This window comes from Geotrypetes seraphini, chromosome 3, assembly GCF_902459505.1.
Source record: "Geotrypetes seraphini chromosome 3, aGeoSer1.1, whole genome shotgun sequence".
Taxonomy (NCBI): Eukaryota; Metazoa; Chordata; class Amphibia; order Gymnophiona; family Dermophiidae; genus Geotrypetes; species Geotrypetes seraphini.
In genome coordinates, this window is record NC_047086.1 from 51949751 (window position 1) to 51968185 (window position 18435).

At 43.5% G+C, this 18435-nt stretch overlaps 1 protein-coding gene across 1 annotated transcript in view; it reads right to left on the minus strand.

Annotated features, from left to right (window-relative positions):
* The window catches only part of KCNQ5 (potassium voltage-gated channel subfamily Q member 5), a 919416-nt gene extending 902973 nt beyond the window's left edge, over nucleotides 1-16443 (minus strand). Inside the window, exon 1 of the mRNA XM_033936063.1 lies at nucleotides 15353-16443. Coding sequence (XP_033791954.1) covers nucleotides 15353-15726 — 374 coding nt within the window. The 5' untranslated portion in view covers nucleotides 15727-16443. The remainder of the gene's footprint in view (nucleotides 1-15352) is intronic.
* Nucleotides 16444-18435: the final 1992 nt, after the last annotated feature.

Sequence of the window (18435 nt, forward strand, 5' to 3'; positions counted from 1 at the left end):
GGATCAGCAGTGGCAGCAAGCCCTTGGCAGATGACCTGCTGGAACAAGATCTGGAGAGCTGCTGGAGAGATGAAGCCAAGTGGGGCTGGTGATCTACCTCTGACCCCTCGGCAATCTACAGGTAGATCACGATCTACCTGTTAGACATGCCTGCCCTAGAGGAAAGGAGGAACAGGGGAGATATGAATCGCGATCTACCTGTTGGACATGCCTGCCCTAGAGGAAAGGAGGGACAGGGGAGATATGATTCAGATGTTCAAATACTTGAAAGGTATTAACGTAGAACAAAATCTATTCCATAGAAAGGAAAATGGTAAAACCATAGGGCATAATTTAAATTTCAATAAGTTGTATTGGTATTTAAAGAAGAAATCATACATATGTCAATACAATACAATATAATATAGATCATATGTATGAACAAAAGATAAAACCAACTATAACAAACACAATAAAATAAACAGTAGATTAACACTAAAAATTATTAATGATCATTAATACTTTCATAAATATATAAAAAAGATAGTATAGATGTACACCTTTATCAAACAAATCGTTATGGTTTAATAGGCGCATGGTTATAAGATTCCAATAACTCCCAAATTTTTGTAAATTTTTTAAAGCGTTAAATCTCTCTGCAGTAACACGCTCATACTTGGCAGTTATACAAATTCTGTTATACCAAGTTATGTATTCCACCCTAGCATCCTTCCAGCATTACAGTATGATTTTAATAGCCAAATTGATCAAAATTCCTAGTAATTTTGCTTTATTATCAGATATTGACTGCTTAAGACCAAAATGGCCCAATACTATAAAGTTTAACGTGAGTGTTCCTTAATATTCAACAAAGTACTGATAGTTTCCCATACACGTAACCAATACTCACTTATTTGGTCATAGGAATATAATAAATGGATTAGAGTGTCAATCTCCTTTTGGCACGACCAGCACTTATCAGATTAATCACCATTAATTTTGGATAATTTATAAGGCGTCCAAATGGCTTTATGAAATTTTTTTAAAAAATAGATTGTTTAGTAGTTGCCGATCTTAGTGATTTGTGAATGGAAGTCCAAATCTGTTCCCAAAGTTGCTTAGATACCTCCTTCTTAATGTCAAATTGTCATGTATCTTCAGTACCCTTTGGGCGCGGGAGTGGAAGAGCAAAGAAGTTTACTCTTCAGAAAAGCATTAAGGCAATACTGAAGTTGTATCCATTTATAAAATTGGTTTGGAAGCAACATGTATTTATGCTGTAATCCAACCTATTGACAACAACCCCAGACTACAAGATGTTCAGAAAGGAAATAAAAACTATACTCTTCAAGAAAACCCTTAATAAAGTTTAATACCATGATAAAGCTTAACCCCCCTCTTACCATCCCCTCCCTAACCCCAGATCCTACTTTTCCCTCTCTTGGAAACCTTCTCTGATCTAACGTTGTAACCCTTCTTCCATAACTCTTTTTGTAATCCGCTTTGAACCGAAAGGTAATGGCGGAATAGAAATCTGTAATGTAATGTAATGTAATTCCTGAAAGGTTAACCACTTAACGTCATTTCTTAAATGATAAATTGACCATATGCCAGCATGTTGCCATAATGACCACTCTACCATCTTCTCTTGAATTCTAATAAGCGTATTATTCCATATAGGTACATGTAAAGTGGTTTCCAACGATGTGGTGGGATAGGATATAATATACCAAATCGGGCATTAAGTTCTGTAAGACGTCGTCTATAAGCCAGCAAACTGCTTGCGATTGCGGGCAGTGGTCTTGCTCAAGTCAGGTACAATAAGGACCCTCAAATTTTAGTGGGGATTTAAGTTTAGCCCGCTGCATTATGTCTGTTATCTGCTTAAATCTGAGAAGGTGGACAATCACCGGTCTAGGATACTTTTGATTGGTGATGCACTGTGAGGGTATATGATGAGCAGCTTCAATTTCAAAATGTTCCTTGAATTTTAAATCCAACAGAGCTGGATAAAGGTTGTAAGGAACTTAACCAAGTCAGGACCCTCACGTCCTTCAGCTAATCCCAGTAGCTGAAAATTGTTCCTCCTAGCCCGATTATTCGCTTCCTACAATTCCTGCTCCAAAACCTTCACACAATTAATATGAAGTTGAGCATCCTTCAGGGTTTCATCTGTTGCTGTTTATTTATTTTCTAATATTTCCTTTCTATGCTGACATTGCTGAACCTCCAATTTTAGCGACAGTAAATCCTGCTCGAAGTCTTCAATTTTTTCCTTAGTCTTCTTCAGAAAATCTTTGACAGCTCTAATTTCATCTAAAATGAGCTGTGACTGACAATCATCTGTTTTAGAGGCAGAGATTTTTGCAGGAGATAAAAGATCTGCTTTAGCTCTCTTACTCCCTTTTCCAGACGTCATCTTGTCACTGTGCTGAAATACCACCAATTAACTCAAGTTTAGGTGTTAGTTTTAAGGATAATGATGCTATTTGTTAATACTTGTTGGATTCTCACAGGAGCTCAGCAGTTAAGCAGCCATCCTGTTGGTCTCACTGTTCCGGAATCCCAGAGGGCATAATTTGAGGTTGAGGAGTGATAGATTCAAGAGTAATGTTAGGAAATTCTTCTTTACACAGAGGATAGTTGATGTGTCGAATGCACTCCCGAGGAAGGTGGTGGAGAAGAAAACGGTGACAGAGTTCAAACAAACGTGGGATGAACACAGAGGATCTCTAATCAGAAAATAATGGGTATACATTGAAGGAACTAAGGCCAGTACTGGGCAAGCTTGCACGGCCTGTGTCCCATTCAGTTGAGGATGAGTTGGGGATGGCTCTGATGGCTGGGATGGTTAAGATGGGCTGGAGTGAGCTTTGATGAAGACTCCAGTAGATAGAACCTAAGCACACACTACTAGGCCAGGACTCTGGGTTTCTGGCCCAAAAATATCTAAGAAAAAGGACCATTTAAACTAAATAATTTATGGAGCATGTATGGTTGGGCAGACTGGATGGACCACTCGGGTCTTTATCTGCCGTCATTTACTATGTTACTATTCATAATAACTGGATAAGAACAAATCGGTGCAGATTTGCGTGTAGTGTCCAAGACCTCAAAACACCCAAGACACTACTTAAATGTATTTTGTGTCCTTACTGGGATGAAGTGTTCCTCATCGGTCTTGTTTCAAAATTATTTATTTAGTGCAGGCAAAAACAAATTTTACCAATATGGTGCAATAATTGATATTAAGAAGAGCACTTAACTTGTGGCCTGACCGCTACCCAGCCATTTCACTGGTAAGTTTCCTCAGGGGCTACTGCTCTTCAAATTCTCATTTATATCTTTTTTTTTAATATTTAAAGTTCAGTACTCTTGGAGGCTCTCCTTGCACCATCCAGTTGTCTGTTCATTTATTAGTTGAACAAACTGTTTTTCCAATGACAGTTAGGACTATTCATAATAAGCTATCCATTTAATTTCAGCCTGCTATATGGCAGGCCTACACTCAATATATATTGATCGATATTCAAAGTGATTCACAGCTGTTTTCACAGCTGAAGCACTAGGGAACGGGACCGCAGTAGATATACGCAAATAGAGATGGAGGTGCGGTAGACCCTAATTGATTTTCAGAGGATAGTTAAGCTCTGGAATGTGTTGCCAGAGGTTGTGGTAAAAGCAGATAGCGTAACTAGTTTTAAGAAAGGTTTGGATCATTTCCTGAAGGAAAAAATCCATAGTCTGTTATTAAGACATGGGGGAAGCCTCTGCTTGCTCTGGATCAGTAGCATGGAATGTTGTTACTCTTTGGGTTTTGGCCAGGTACTAATGACCTGGATTGACCACCGTGAGAACAGGCTACTGGGTTTGATGGACCATTGGTCTGACCCAGTAAGGCTATTCTTATGTTCTTAAACTAAAGGTGGGGCTGGATGGTGTGGGGGGTGATGGGGCTGGATGGTGTACATATGAGGGTAATGAAAGAACTTAGGGAAGTTTTGGCAGCTCTGCCGACTGACCTTTTCAATGCTTTTCTAAATTGGGAGTGGTACCGGAGGACTCGACAAGGGCTGATGTGGTCCCGCTCCACAAAAGTGGAAGTAAGGAAGAAGTAGGGAACTGCAGGCCAGTAAGTCTGATTTCTGTGGTAAGTAAATTAATGGAAACACTTTTAAAGAGAAGCGTAGCCAGTAGAAGGAAGAAGGTGTTGATGCCCCGGTACAGGTTATTGGTGAGGCCCCACTTGGAGTATTGTGTTCAGTTTTGGAGATCGTATCTGGTGAAGGACGTAAGAACACTTGAAGCGGTCCAGAGGAGGGCAACGAAAATGATAGGAGGCTTGCGCCAGAAGACGTATGAGGAGAGACTGGAAGCCCTGAATATGTATACCCTAGAGGAAAGGAGGGACAGGACGGGGGAGATATGATTCAGACGTTCAAATACTTGTTTATATACCGCCTATGAAGATTATCTTAGCGGCTTATAATCAGGTAGTCAAACATTTTCCCTATCTGTCCCAGTAGGTTCACAATCTATCTAACGTACCTGGGGCTATGGAAGACTGAGTGACTTGCCCAGGGTCACAAGGAGCAGCGTGGAGTTTGAACCCACAACCCCAGAGTACTGAGGCTGTAGCTCCAACCACCGTGCCAGACACTCCTCCGACTGGCTGGGTGTCCTCCAGGACAGGGTTGGGAACCACTGGGATAAAGGGAGTGTGCTAGATGTGTTGTATTTGGATTTTAGCAAAGCCTTTGACAGTGTTCCACACAGTCGTCTCATAAATAAACTGAATGCCCTCGGGATGAGTTCCAAAATGACGGGCTGGGTCAGGAACTGGTTGAGTAGAAGTCAACAGAGGGTAATAGTCAATGGAGATCACTCTGAAGAAAGGGATGTTACCAGTGGTGTGCCTCAAGGTCCACTTGGGCCTGTTCTTTTTTAGATTTTTGTAAGCAATATTGCTGAAAGGTTGTCAGGTAAAATTTGCCCCTTTGGAATGATACCAAAATCTTCCATAGAATAGACACCTCTGATGGTGTGAATAAGATCAGGAAGGACCTAGCAAAGCTTAAGGAATGGCCTGAAATTTGGCAGCTAGGATTTAATGCTAAGAAATGCAAGGTCATGCATTTAAGCTGCAAAAAACCAAGGAAACAGTACAATTTAGGGAATGAAGCTTTTGTGCACAAAAAAGGAGTGGTACTTGTGTGTGATAGTATGTGATCTAAATAGGTTGAAAAAGTGACTGCTAGGGAGCATAGGGAGAGGTATGGCCAGTAGGAAAAAAGGAGGTATTGATGCCCCTGTATAAGACTCTGGTAAGCAGTGGAATAATAAGGGGGGCCTGCGTTTCACGGTATATAATTCTTAACCGCTGCTTCAGGGAGTCATTAAAAGCGGTTAGCTCTTATTTCTCCAGACCTGCAGTCCTTCCCGTACCTACATAGGTACCTTCCTACGTAGGTATGGGAAGGACTGCAGCTGGCCGCGTTGGATATGTAGAGAAGCGGCTTAAACATTAGAACATAAGCAAAAGGCTAAGTGCTACTACAGAAGAAAAAGTGATAATAGGTGACAACATGTGAAATAATGAGAAAATGTGAAATTCTAAGTAGCTGGCAGTGTTTCTTGTATGGAACAATACTATATTTCCTAATGTTGTGAATACTTCAATTGATGAGGAATGTGGAAAACCCATTCATGAGTACGCTGTAAGAAAGTACTGACACTAGCTCCCTCATAAACAGAGAAAGAAAATTTTATAAATTTTAAAAAGTTTTTTAAATATTTGCAAAATATATGATATATGCAATGTTATAGACCAGTGGTTCCCAACCATGTCCTGGAGAACCCCCAGGCCAGTCGGGTTTTTCAGGTTAGCCCTAATGAATATGCATGGAGCAGATTTGCATGCCTGGCACCTCCATTATATGCAGATATCTCTCATGCATATTCATTAGGGCTATCCTGAAAACCCCTGGGGGCCCTCCAGGACAGGGTTGGGAACCACTGATATACACAATGATATATACAATGATATATACAATAAAAAAGATTAAAAAGATAAATTTAAGAAGGGTATATATAATGAGGGTGGCCTATGATTGAAATTATGAGTGACTAATCTAAGTTGATGCTAAAGCACATAACAGTGCAGCCACTCTAACCCCCTCTTCTATGAAATCTCGCTAGCCACGCTGAATGGTCTGTGCTGCTCCCGACGCTCATAGGAACTCAATGAAGAGGGGGTAAGTCTGAGGCTAGCTCTCCACCTATAAGTTATAATATAGGGAAATAGATAAGGGAAATATAAATGTGGGCAATATAGTAGTTGCTTATTTCAATGAAAATTAATGTTTATAGGGGTTTACGGCATGGCAACGCCGAGCGCCTTTGTCCTGGGCACCAACCTCCCTTGCTACACCACTGCTGGTGAGACTTCATTTAGAATATTGTGAGCAATTTTAGAAACTATTACTTCAAAAAGATATATTTAAATGAGGTCTTTTGTTTCTATTCTTATTATCATAGTATGTTTTAATTTTTTTTTTATTTTTAACATTGTACATGAATGTTTTTAACAATTATATTACTTTTATTATATAATTTTAGATTGTACGTAGATAGTGTGTTCTATGAAACTGTACCATGTGTTGAAATAATGTCTCAGTATTCTTGTGAACCGCCCAGAACTACTGGTTGGGCGGTATACAAGAAAATAAATTATTATTATTATTAAACTGATTGGAATTGGCCCAGAGGAAGGCTACTAAAATGGTCAGTAGTCTTCGTCATAAGGCATATGGGGACAGACGTAAAGATCGCAATATGCAGACTTTGGAGGACAGGCATATGATAGAGGAGGATAGATATGATAGAGACGTTTAAATACCTATGTGGCATAAATGCTCATGAGGCAAATCTCTTTCCTTTGACATGAAGCTCCAGAATGAGAGGGCATAGGATGAAGTTAAGAGGTGATAGGCTCAGGAGTAATCGAAGGAAATTAAAAGGGTGGTAGATGCATGGAATATAGTCTCCCGGTAGAGGTGGTGGAGACAAGGACTGTGTCTGAATTAAAGAAAATGTAGGATAGGCAGGTGGGATCTCTTAGGGAGATGAGGAGATAGTGGATGGGCCATTTGGGCTTTATATGCCACCATGTTTCTATGTTTTTATGTGATTTCATTGAGCAGGAAAGCCTCCTGCCTGGTTAAATCACTGTCCTGTTAGTCTGGGGCAGTGGTTCCCAAACCCTGTCCTGGGGGAACCCCCCAGCCAGTCGGGTTTTCAAGATATCCCTAATGAATATGCATGAGAGAGATTTGCATACCTGTCGCTTCCATTATATGCAAATCTCTCTCATACATATTCATTAGGGATATCTTGAAAACCCGACTGGCTGGGTGTCCCCCAGGACAGGGTTTGTGAACCACTGGTCTGGGGCATTGTGTGAGTGGAGCAATTTTCAGTCTACTGACCAGCTAAGTAAGCTCATAAAGTTAAGAAAGCTGTTCTAACTTTAACTGCTGAGCTAACCATTCATTAATTTAAATACCAGTTAATATGTTTGTTTGTTTGTTTATTTCTCATCCACCCTTATCTAGGGCGAGTTACATATTAACATACATTATATGAGGTAGACTAATAGAATAAGATTGCCTGGTTAAATTCTGGGTGACCGCACTTAACCAGACACTCAAGGCTGGAGCCTAGACATGGAACAGCATTAAATATCTGGATTCAGCTCTGCCTGCAGTGGTCAGTGACTTAAAAATCACTGATTGCAGCAGGCTGAATATAGCATAAGCCGCCCTAGTGGTGGTGGTACTGACGGCAGTACATATGCATCGAGCGCTGCTGACTTTAAATATAGCAGTGCCGAATGAACATATTCATTTAAATACCAGCATCGGTGTTTAAATTAAAGCACTGGCTGCCTGTCTATGCTTTACTTTGGCAAGCCATACAAGTTTGTTATGCTAATCCATGTTTCTGAATCTGAAAAAAAAAGCCTCATTGGGAGAAGTGCCACTGATAATGCTCCCTCTCAGTTTCCCCCTTCCGGGTTCTTTCCCAGGAGTGTGTGGCGCCGTGGTTAGAGCTACAGCCTCAGCACCCTGAGGTTGTAGGTTCTAATCCTGCGCTGCTCCTTGTGACCCTGGGCAAGTCACTTAATCCTCCACTGCACTGGGTACGTTAGATAGATTTTGAGCTCCTTGGGACAGAGAGAGAAAATGCTTGAAGTACCTGTATGTAAAACCGCATTGAGTGTGGTTATATAACTACAAAAAGGCTGTATACAAGTCCCTTTGAAGATGGCAGAGGAGGCTCTGCCTCTTAGCAACTGCTTCTGCTACTTATCATTTCTATAGCGCTATTCGATATGTGCAGTGCTGTACATTACTAAACTAAACCTTAAGTTTATATACCGCATCCTCTCCACGGAAGTGGAGCTCAGCACGGTTTACAAGAACTTAAAATATAAGAAGAGAAAGGAAAAGGTTTACATGACCTTATATATAGAATGGAAGAGTAAGGGGGGAAAATAGAATTACATGTTAGAGAAGAGCCAAATTTTCAGTTGCTTGTGGAATAGTTGGAGAGAGCCCAGGTTCCGCAACGGGATAGTAAGGTCGTTCCAGAGACCTGTGATTTTGAAGAGAAGAGATTTTCCCAGTTTACCTGCATAGAGAATATCGCGTAGAGAGGGGAAGGATAGTTTATATCTTTGGGCGGGTCTGGTGGAGTCAGGACTCGAGGAGTTAAAGGATAGTGGGATTAGGGGAGGAAGGATTCCGTGAATGATCTTAAAAGCCAGGCAGGAGCATTTGAAATGGATTCTGGAAATCACTGGGAGCCAGTGAAGATTGGACAGGAGTGGGGAGACATGGTCAGATTTGAGTTTTGCAAAGATCAACTTGGCTGCAGTATTCTGGATTAGCTGGAGTCTTTGAAGACTTTTTTTTGTTAGGCATAAGTAAATGGCATTGCAGTAGTCAAGTTTGGAGAGGATTACAACATAGCTGAAAGAGTTCCTGCTCTAAAGAGTTTACAATCTAGTCAAGACAGACAAACTGGACAAGAAGGTATATCTATACACATGGCTCAGGTGGGGGAATTACAGAGGGAATGATAAGATATTGGTGCTTGGCAGGTAGGTTGGAGTTTGTAATTGACAGCAGCTTCAAGGAAGTGGGCTTTGAGTCCGGATTTGAAGACTGCCAGAGACGGAGCATGACATACTGAGTCAGGCAGTTTGTCCCAGGCTTATGGTGCAGCAAAGCAGAAATAATAATAATAACAGTTTATATACTGCAGGACCGTGAAGTTCTATGCGGTTTATAATGATTAAAAGATGGTACAACTTGAGTGGAATAAACAAAGTTAAGAGCTAGTGATTAACAGGTATTGATTAACAGTTATTTTGGAGTAAGAATTGTACAGGTCAGCTGCCTAAATACTTCAGGAACAGATATGTTTTAGGCGTTTTCTAAATTCCCCATACGTAGTAGGCATAAGCAATTGATTTAGATCTTTACCCCATAATGCTGCCTGATGTGAGAGAAGGTGTAGATGATGTCTTTTAAGTTTGCATCCTCTAACTCAGTGGTCTCAAACTCAAACCCTTTGCAGGGTCACATTTTGGATTTGTAGCTACTTGGAGGGCCTCAGAAAAAAATAGTTAATGGCTTATTAAAGAAATGATAATTTTGCATGAGGTAAAACTCTTTATAGTTTACGAATCTTTCCTTTTGACTAAGTCTTAATAATAATATTTTAATTTATAGCTAAAGGGACATATGATCAAAAAACTTTTGTGATTATGCTAAACATACCAAGGGCCTCACTGCTATAACTGGAGGGGAAACAAAGTTCAAGTGTGAGCTTCTCTTATGTCTTGGTTGATGGAGTCTAGAATTGACTGTAGAGGAAAAGGGTACTGGTAATAAGAGAGACTTATCTGATGAATGTAGTGCCCGGAAGGGGGAAAGTGCATGGAGAAATGAGAGAGGAGAAATACTGAAGAGCTGCAAAGCAAATGTAGGCCGGTAAGAGGAGTTTGAACTGTATGCAGAAATGGATAGGGAACCAATGAAGTGACAACATTGGTAGAAGGGAGAATGGGAAGAGGGGAGAACTGCACTGTAACAGAGCTCTGAAGCCAGCTCCAGGGAGTGCAGGGCACTGGGTGGTCACTCGGTTTCCTCTGCTTCTGAGCACCAGAACCTATTTTTCTAGAAAAAGGGAGAAAAGCCTTTGTACGGTGGCCTGATAATGAGAAAGACTGGGAGGAGGTAGCCCTGAAGAAAGCTGGTGTTTACTTTGGTAAAGTGAAAATGCTGAGGTACTCCGCAAAAATAATGACAGCAGCATGGTACAGAAATAAGAACAGTGTCTCTGGTTGAGGAAGTCAGGGGCCAAGCACTAGGAGAGTGCATACCACAAAACGTTGTTTCATTTTAGTTTAAGGAGGAGCTTGCTTTTTCCTGTGTCATAAAGTTTGTTTCAAACTGTTTTTAAGGCACACTGTGGGGCTCATAAACAAAACTTAAACACATCTAAAAACCCGCCCAAGTCGGCACATGGACGACCTAAAAGACAGGTCGTCCAAGTGCCGATAATTAAACCAAATTTTTGGACGTATCCAGGGAATGCTGCTGTGCACCCAGAGCTGAAAGGGGTGTATCTGGAGGAATGGTTAGGGAGGGATGGGGCAAGATGTTGGCTGACCTAGATTTAGTCGTCCTGCAGGAATAATTGAATGTCTCATGAGACTTCCTGGATGAAACTTATACGTTGTGAGTTAGACGATGTAAAAGCAGGTATAAGTGCCAAAATGGTATCCGAAGTGACCAGATAACCACTGCAGAGGCAAAGTAAAGAAACACACACTCCCCCAGTGTTCACTGACCCCCCCCTCGCACCCCCACAAAGATCAGAAGGGATGCTGGGAAACAGCGATCACAACAAGATCCGCTTCGACCTGGACGCAGGGGTGAAATATTGGTCCAGAACAACGGCCACGGCACTGAACTTCCAAAAAGGGACTTACGAAGGGATAAAACTCATAGTGGGGAAGAAGATTAAGAAGAGGATAAGCACCGTAAACACGCTAGAGCAAGCTTGGTCCCTTTTTAAGGACACAGTCACAGAGGCGCAAAATCTATATATACCGCATATCAACAAGGGATCCAAGAGGAAAAAGAACAAGGAACCGGCGTGGCTCAATGTAGAGGTGAAGGAAGCGATCACAGATAAGAAAACTTCGTTTAAGGAATGGAAAAGGTCAAGAATGGATGAAAACTGGAATAAGCACAAACAACATCAACGCAGGTGCCATAAGGCGGTAAAAGGGGTCAAAAGAGACTACGAGGAAAAAATAGCCAAGGGGGCAAAAAACTTCAAGCTGTTCTTTCAATATATTAAGGGGAAACGACCCATGAAGGAAGCAGTGGGACCGTTAGATGACCATGGAATAAAGGAAGTAATAAAGGAGGACAAAACAATCACCGACAAACTGAACACATTTTTTGCGTCTGTATTTACCAAAGAGGATATACATAGCATACCAGAACCCATCAGGCTATATGCTGGAAACGAAAATGGGAAACTGACAGGGTTTACGGTCAGTCTAGAAGAAGTATGCAGGCAGATCGATAGGCTTAAGAGCGATAAACCCCCGGGAACGGATGGCATCAATCCAAGGGTCATCAAGGAAATGAAAGGGACTATAGCTGAACTGCTTCAACTAATAGCCAATCTGTCGATCAAATCAGGAAAGATTCTGGAAGACTGGAAGGTGGCGAATGTCATGCCGATCTTCAAAAAAGGTTCGAGGGGAGACCCGGAAAACTACAGACCGGTGAATCTGACCTTGGTACAGGGAAAGATGGTAGAGGCGCTGATAAAGGACTGCATCATTGAACGCTTTGACGGTCTGATGAGGACCAGCCAGCACGGTTTCAGCAAAGGCAGATCATGTTTGATGAACTTGCTGCACTTCTTTGAGTAAATAGGCAGATAGACAAGGGCGACCTTGTCGACATTTTATATCTGGATTTTCAGAAGGCATTCGACAAGATTCCACATGAATGACTACTTCAGAAAATTGCAAGCCATGGAATCGAGGGTGAAATACTCACGTGGATTAAAAACTGGCTGGAGCATAGGAAACAGAGAGTGGGGGTAAATGGACAATACTCGGACTGGAAGAGCATCACCAGTGGGGTGCTGCAGGGCTCGGTACTTAGACCCGTGCTCTTCAACATCTTTATAAATGATCTGGACATTGGTACGTGAGTGATTAAATTTTTGGAGATACGTAGTTATTCAGAGTAGTGAAGACACAGGGGGATTGCGAAGATCTGCAACGTGACATAATCAAGCTCGAGAAATGGGCTTCAACATGGCAAATGAGGTTTAATGTGGATAAGTGTAAAGTGATGCATGTCGGTAACAAAAATCTCATGCACGAATACAGGATGTCCGGAGCGGTACTTGGAGAGACCTCCCAGGAAAGAGATTTGGGAGTTCTGATCGACAAGTCGATGAAGCCGTCCACACAATGTGCGGCGGCAGCGAAAAGGGTGAACAGAATGCTAGGAATGATTAAGAAGGGGATCACGAACAGATTGAAGAAGGTTATCATGCCACTGTACCGGGCCATGGTGTGCCCTCACCTGGAGTACTGCATCCAGCACTGGTCGCCATACATGAAGGACCCTTTCGAGGGTCCAGAGAAGAGTAACTAAAATGGTTAAGGGGCTGGAAGAATTGCCGTACAGTGAGATATTGGAGAAACTGGGCCTCTTCTCCCTTGAAAAGAGGAGACTGAGAGGGGACATGATCAAAACATTCAAAATACTGAAGGGAATAGTCTTAGCGGATAAAGACAGGTTGTTCACCCTCTCCAAGGTAGGGAGAACGAGAGGGCACTCTATAAAGTTGAAAGGGGATAGATTCCATACAAACGTAAGGAAGTTCTTCACCCAGAGAGTGGTAGAAAACTGGAATGCTCTTCCGGAATCTGTTATAGGGGAAAACACCCTCCAGGGATTCAAGAGAAAGTTGGACAAGTTCCTGCTAAACTGGAACATACGCAGGTGAGGCTGGACTCATTTAAAGCACTGGTCTTTGACCTAAGAGCCATCGCGGGAGCGGACTGCTGGGTACGATGGACCACTGGTCTGACCCAGCAGCGGCAATTCTTATGTTCTTATGTCTTCGGAACATCAGCAACTGCTATAGGAAAGCCTAGTAGAGCTACATCCAGGTATCTTAAGTAGCCTGAGGGTTGGGCTAGTGAACTATACAGAGGAGGACCCAGGCCCATAAGCCACCCTAACCACTACATTCATGATGGAAAATGTGAGCTCACAAAAAAAACAAACAACAAACCCCTACTGTACTGCCATATAAGTGGCACCTGCAGCTATAAGAGCTATTGAGGTTGTAGACAGGTGGGTATAGTGGGGTTTGGGAGGCTCACCATAACCTTTAAGGGAGTTCTGGTGAGATGTTTATGGGGCACCCTTTTTGTGAAGTTCACAACAGTGCCCTTTAAGGTGCCCCACCGCTCTGTTGCCATGTGTGTGTAGTCAGTCCATCATAATGCTGGTCCCTCCCATGTCCAATTGTTTTTGTTCTAGGCGTTTTGGACTCAGACGGATTTTTGGTTGAAAATGTGGTATACAGATAGACATACTGGTGGTCTGGACAATCAATGGCGTGGACGTCCAGATAGACGATTTTCGAAAAAATAATTATTTTGGACATATTTTTCGAAAATGGACTTTGGGCGTCTAGCCACCATACATCCGAATCAGGCTTAGACGTTTCTTTTGATTATGCTCCTCCATACAAAATAAAACTAGCTGCTATTTAGCCACCTTCAGGCTGCTCTAGAACATTGTGGTTAGACTCAATTAGGGCACTGATCATTGACCTAAGGGCCACCGTGGGAGCGGACTGCTGGGCACGATGGACCAGTGGTCTGACCCATCAGCGGCAATTCTTATGTTCCCCTCTAGTTCAGAGATTCCATACACACACCCCCTTACAACTTGCAGCTGGCCTGTACAACTTACAAAAATGTTATGCTGTTTGGCCTAATATAAGCACAGGGCCGGGCAACAATACCACCACTAGTATCACAATGAGAGAAATGGACTTTTGCTATTAAGGAATTGTCCTTGACAATTTCCTACTCTGCCATTAGGAAGTTCAGCACTACTGCAGAGTAAATGTGCCCCCCCAAAACAAAAGGAAACAACTTAGTGTCGGCTGTCCCATGATCCCTAAGATTCTTTGCCTGCATCTTACTCCGTCTGTATCTCTTCGTGGCACAGGAGCTATCCTCAGTTGCTCTCATTCTACTGATACTATTTATTTATTCAATTTTTTTTTTTTTAGCCCATACTAGTTTGGATTTCTTCACCACAATGAAATGTGTCCTCTTGTCTGGTTGGAGAGTGTGGTGCAGTGGTTAAACCTACAACCTCAGCAACATGAGGTTGTGATTTTAAACCCACGCTGCTCCTTGTGACCCTGGGCAAGTCACTTAATCCCCCCATTGCCCCAGATAGATTGTGAGGCCACCAGGACAGACAGGGAAAAATGCTTAAGTATCTGAATAAATTCAGGTAAACCATTCTGAGCTCCCTTGGGAGAACAGTATAGAAAATTGAATAAGTAAATTTTTATGTATGGAAGAAGATTGTACTGATGGGGAAGAACAACTGTGGATCACTCCTGCCCCATGAAAACATATAGATGGGGTAAGGTATTAGCGGGACTAGGGAAGACTGAAGGAAGGCGCTAAGCTAGGGGGGGCTTTCTTTTATTCTGTTGTTGTAAGGGGGGAGTTGCAGGGCTCAGTGTCTGACAGTACTTACTTTTTAAATTATTTTTGTTTTATTTCATTTTTAAAATGAAATGAAACAAAATTAAAAAATTTCATTTTGGTTTCCTATTTCATTTCAAACAAAAGCACATCTGAACTAGGCATATATCTCATGCTTAAATAATGACACTCCTTCCCATTTTTCCCCCCACCCCACATAATCATTTCTTTTGAGAGGGAGGGGAAGTTTAAAACTGTAGTTTTACTTTTTCTCCTCCCAGGCATCACAAAAAAGATCAAAATCCACTTACTGAATTCCTTCTGCTATATGTTCAACCATTTGTACAGCACATCCTTCTCAACATTTTATGAATTGTAAATTAAAGCCAAACACTTCTCCCTATGCTGCTCATTTGCATGTGACATTTCCACTGACAAATAACCTGATGCCTAAGTCGTGACCATGTCCACCTATCCCCACCCCCTCTCCCCAGGCAGCAAATGAACAGGCTTGGTACTCACACAAAGGCGTGGTAGATGAACGCCCAGCCACGGGGTCTCTCCAGCACGTTGTACAGGTAATTCTGCAGTTTACGGTACTTGACGTTCCTCCTGCAGCTTTGGCTACTGCTATAAGATAATGGCTTGCCCAGCAGGCTCATACGGGCTCCCTGCTTGCTACGGCGGCTCTCCCGCAAGGCTCCCCCAGCCATGCCACCAAGAAGAAGCAAGCCATCAGCGCGGCTAGAGTTCAACAGCATCCTGCCACGGCCGGACTCCACATCCTTCATCCCAGATCGTCCTCTGCCACTTCGTCCTCGACGGCCTCCTGTGCCGCCGCTCTTTACCCAGAGCCCTGAGCCGCCCTCCTGACCTCTGCTGTGGCTGCGGGGCATGGCATCACCAGAGCATGTAGAGAGGAGGGGAAGGACAATGCCAGCTGGGCAGTGGACATGTACAAGCAAAGGGCAGACACACTGTCCCGCACCTAGCCACGGCGTAGTGCCCCCAGGGATAGAGAAACGGGCCAAGCTTTGGTATGTGATCGTCTTTGCTCATAGAATGAGCTCTGTGCTTTCTTTAGGGGTCCAGATCAGAGAAACTCCATCAAAGTTGTTCTGCCTTTTTCTAAAAGCTTAAGCTTAGATCCAGTCAAGTTGACTGGAACCTGTTTCAGACTGACAAAATTATGACGGCAGAAAGTGACAGCTCTCTTAACAGCAACAAGAAGTGTTAACAGGAAATAACCACTTTTGTTGCCTTCCCCAATGAGAGATACCTTATTTAAATGTTATTGAGAAGCAGGTCCGTGAGCACTGACAGAGTCTCCTTCTTGCTTCAGCTGAACAGTTTCACCGGAGCAAAGATTTCATTCCACAGGACAAGCTGTTGCTCTCAGTCCAAGCGCCAGAACGCAGCTCTACCACTACATCCTTCAAGGCTGCAAAAAAAGAAAACCAGCAGCGGTGGAAGAAGAACCTGAGAGCGAAATCCCAGCTCTAGAGAGGGCAGAGAGCAGAAGCTACAGGCACCTTCCCCGAGCAGAAAACTTCCATGGAAGCAGAAGTGCCGACGCTGCTTCAGAGGAAGGACCGGAGCTGATCTGTGCTTTGACAAACAACTTTCCCACGTTATTTATTTAAAAAAAAAAAAAAAAGTGGTAAAGCTTTCCAGTTGTATCCAGAAAGAAACATTATACTCCTAAAAAATGTACATTTCTATGAAGATGAGGTCTAAATTGGACCTTCTGCCATGACTGGCATTTTACAAGCTGCCTGATGAAATACTCTGGTATATAACATGCAAAAAAAAAAAAAAAAGACTGCATGCATTCTGTTCGGGCTACACTTGATGTCTGCTGCTTTAATGTCTCTGTGTCTCTGCCTTAGATTCTCTCTTTATGCCCTCTAGTGGTATTCAAGATTCTGTTACGTCTGTGAGATCACACCACAGATTTCCCTCGGAGAAATACAGACAATATCTCATGTTGTTGACCTGACTGGATGGTGCTTTGGCAGCACTTTATAGAGATGAAGCTGCTGTTGGCTAGCTGACTACACATAGCATTACTTGCACACAATAATATTAATAATACTCAGCTTTTAGAGTATGCAGACCTATATTTCATCGTTATGCCCCCCATTAATCTATTTTAAACTATACATTTATTCAATTTTATATATATAGTTTCACTTAGGCACAGTAATTACAGACACTAAGGCTCAGATTCTGTAAAGTGCGTCCCGATTGTAGGCAGCTGTAGGCATCCTAGAGTTGTCTAACATGCCAATCGGGACGCATATTTAAAAAAAAAAAAAAATGCTCCCCAGGCAGGCCACCTAATTTGGAGGCACCTCCAAGAGCCTAGTGAGGCCCGCATGCCTGCCTAAGTTCTCCTAAGGCTAGCCATGGATGTGGTTTGCCCCAGAAGTCACCTTAGGCGAATCTAGGCAGCTGTATGCGTCTCCCTAGTAGAGCGGGAGACGCTTACAATCTAGGCCCACAAAATGCTGGCCTATATTGTAAGTAGACATAGCTGCTATACTTATTGTAGCAAGGGATCCCCCTGCCGTGATTATAGTAGCCGCAGTTGTAGCTGCCAGTCGTCCCCCCCCCCCGAACGAATATGGCAGGAGGGATGCTCAATTTCTCCAGCCCGTAAGACCTCCAAACCCCCCCAACGCCCAATCCCTCCTGCCATAAGACCTCCTCACCCCACCCCAACGATTGCCAGCAGGAGAGAACCCAACCCCTCCTGACGTAAGACCCCCCCCCACCGAAGAACACTAGCAGGAGGGAGCCTAACCCCTCCTGCCGGAAGACCCCCCCCCCCCCCGAAGATCACTGGCAGGAGGGAGTCCAACCCCTCCTGCCAGTAGATACCCCCTACTGATCGCTGGCAGGAGTGAGCCCAACCCCTCCTGCCAGAAGACCACCCCCATTCATGGACCCCCCCCCACAAAACCCATGGTAAATCCCCCCCTCCACTAACCTTAAAAGTTGGATGGACAGGTAGGTCTTCCATCCGGCTGGCAGGCCCGCCTCTGTCAAAATAAGGCAAGTTTGCCCCTTCCCAGTGCATTGTTGGATTCACCGGGGCAGGGCCTAAGGTCTGCAGTGCACCCGAGGAGCTGGAGGAGCAGGAAGCAGCCCTTCTGCTCCCAATGTAAAGGTACGGGAGGGGGAGAGGGAGGCTAATGTCAGGAGAGAGTGGGCAACCCTTCCTGCCGGGTTTTTTCAGGAGTGGGGGGAGGTATTTGCCGGCAAAAAGGATTGGGCATCCCTCCTAACGTTTGTTTGGGTTTTTCCTTTGGAGAGCTAGGCCCGATGGCAGGAGGGAGTGGGCATCTTTCCTGCCTTTTTCTTTGGGGGAGGGGGGGAGGTCTTTCCGGGCAGGAGGGAGTGGGTATACCTCCTGCCATTTTATTCAGGGGTGGGGGGAAGGGAGTGAGCACCTTCGTGGCAGGAGGGAGTGAGCATCCTTCCTGCCATTTGTTTTATGGTCTCCACATTTGTCGTGGGGGAGGGAGTCGTGTTTGTCTGCTGTGTTTGTCGGGGGTCGCATTTGTCGGCCGTGTTTGTCAGGGATCATTATGGGGGGGGTT